The 2,329-nt window shown below is 45.7% G+C and overlaps 1 protein-coding gene across 1 annotated transcript in view; it reads right to left on the minus strand.

Annotated features, from left to right (window-relative positions):
- SRGAP2 (SLIT-ROBO Rho GTPase activating protein 2) overlaps nucleotides 1–2,070 on the minus strand; it is a gene marked incomplete at its 5' end in the record, with an annotated part of 36,426 nt that extends 34,356 nt beyond the window's left edge. The window contains 2 exons of the mRNA XM_057387576.1: nucleotides 750–947; nucleotides 1,942–2,070. Coding sequence (XP_057243559.1) covers nucleotides 750–947; nucleotides 1,942–2,070 — 327 coding nt within the window. The remainder of the gene's footprint in view (nucleotides 1–749; nucleotides 948–1,941) is intronic.
- Between the last annotated feature and the right edge of the window lie 259 nt (nucleotides 2,071–2,329).

Below are 2,329 nucleotides of genomic sequence, written 5' to 3' on the forward strand. Positions count from 1 at the left end.
GTTATAAGCAGGACACGTTCACACTCAGAAACACAAACTCTGCAAATATCACAGAGCCCTCTTCAGAATGGGGAGATATCTCAAAAATCCAGCAGGGTGAACACAAAGAAGGCTCTCAGGTAATAATGCAATGCTCCAGTTCCCATCATCAAATCCATCAGAGTTCTTATCAAATCCTGATTCCAGCCTCAAATCCTGCTTTGGGCTGGAAAGGCCATCTCTAAAAGCCATGGGCAGAGAGAGCTTCCACCACCCCAGGGTGCTCCAAACCCCATCCAAAACATGGCCTTAGACACTTCCAGGGATGGAGCAACCACAACTTTTCTGGGAATTCCACCCAAGGGCCTCACAGGGAAGAAATTCCCAAAAGGAAAAAACCTGAATTCCTAAAAAAGAGCCCCTTACTGTGAAGTAGAACTGCTCTGTCTCCTGCTGGTTCACCCGTCTCTTGGCGATGCTCTCAGCTAATAATGCAATGCTCCAGTTCCCATCATCAAATGCATCAGAGTTTTTATCAAATCCTGATTCCAGCCTCAAATCCTGCTTTGGGCTGGAAAGACCAACTCTAAAAGCCACAAGCAGGGACAGCTTCCACCACCCAGGGTGCTCCAAACCCCATCCAAAACCTGGCCTTGGACACTTCCAGGGATGGAGCAACCACAGCTTTTCTGGGAATTCCACCCAAGGGCCTCACAGGGAAGAAATTCCCAAAAGGAAAAAACCTGAATTCCTAAGGATGAACCCCTTACTGTGAAGTAGAACTGCTCTGTCTCCTGCTGGTTCGCCCGTCTCTTGGCGATGCTGGGTTTGCTCATGAACGTTTCCGACACTGTGGATTTCACCGACTCCATGGAGTTGCTGTACTGGAAGCAGTCAGAAACATCAAAATCCTCGATGGTGACAATGTCCTGGATCGTCTGCAGCGTGGCCTCCATYGTTTTCTTCACCTGCCCAGCATGAAGAGAGAACCCAAAACCAGTTTGGATGTTGTGAGCAAAAAAACAAGGGAGCGACGTCCCCTGGAGCGCTTTGCTAACGAACAGACATTACTGGTTTCACACCCTGTGTGCTCTAATTAATTTTGGCTCATTAACAGCACTCARTCCATGCAAGCAAAGAGCTGGCAGCACCCAGAACCTGCCAGGATCACAGCTGGCATCTCAAAGGATGGGAGAGGGAGATGTGGAGAAATTCAACCTCAAAGTGAAAAGTGCTGGAACAGAGGTGTTGGAATTGTCTTCAACTGCAYCTCCTGGGTGTCAAATGTGGGTGACAAACAGGATTTTGTACATTTTTACTGAGGGCCAAAATCAACTTTCCAGACATAAAAGGAGTTGCARATTTGGCCCAGAAGTTTCCGAGCACAGAGGTGCAGAGATCAGATCCCCACTCACGTCATCTTCTCATCTCAGATCCCAAGTAAACAAAAATTGCTTTAATTCAGGTTATGCAAACTCACTTCAAAACATTGAATTGCTCTTTTTCCCTTTGCYATCCAAATGCAACTTCTGCAACCCAAGCAGTCTTATCAGCTCAAGGATGGGGAGAGAGATTATGAGATAAATTGGGAGGCAAACACCCCCAAATTCCAGCAGCACCCCTCTCCCAGCCAGGCTTGGAAACAAATCCCATGGAGGAAAGTGAAAAAAAAMMCCTATTTATTTAACAAAACAAACCAAATGCCCACCAGGCATGGGAAAAGGGGAAAAAGGTTTTTTTCTCTGGGCCTAAAGCAGACAATAGGGAATACAGCACCATTACAGTCAGAGGTATTTTAAAGGATTTTTTTCCACACATCCAACTTTCCTGCATTAATTTATGTACAGGATACCTCAGCCCTGAATTTTACCACAATTGTTGATAAAAAACCATCACAACAACCATCAAAAAACCCAGAGGAACAGGCAAAGAGGAGCTGCTGAGTTTGAGTTATTAACTGACCTCTTCATTTTCGATTTTCAGCGTGGATAAACGGGACTGCAGCTGCTGACACCTCTGCACCAGCTCACTCTGCACCGGCTGCTGGGCACAGATCTGTGATTCCTGCAAGAGAAACAGCCCAGCAGGACGCTGCAATTACTCATTTATTATTGATTTATTACTTCTGGTATTGCTGCAATTACTTGTTTATTTATTAGATGTGAAGGTTCTCCCAAGGGCTCGGTTTTAAAACTGGTTTTTTGAGCAGAAGAAAAGGTTGAAGTTCCACCCAGCTGCATTTTCCATCCTGAGAGGGTTGAAAGTGAGTAGGAGATGATGGGAGCAGCAAAAAAGGGCTGGAAAATGTGAGCTGCTTTCAGGGATGTTGTGTGGTTTGAATGTTGAAGGT

The sequence above is a fragment of the Malurus melanocephalus genome, unplaced genomic scaffold (assembly GCF_030028575.1).
Source record: "Malurus melanocephalus ecotype Western Australia unplaced genomic scaffold, MMel_1.1 scaffold_1258, whole genome shotgun sequence".
NCBI lineage: Eukaryota > Metazoa > Chordata > Aves > Passeriformes > Maluridae > Malurus > Malurus melanocephalus.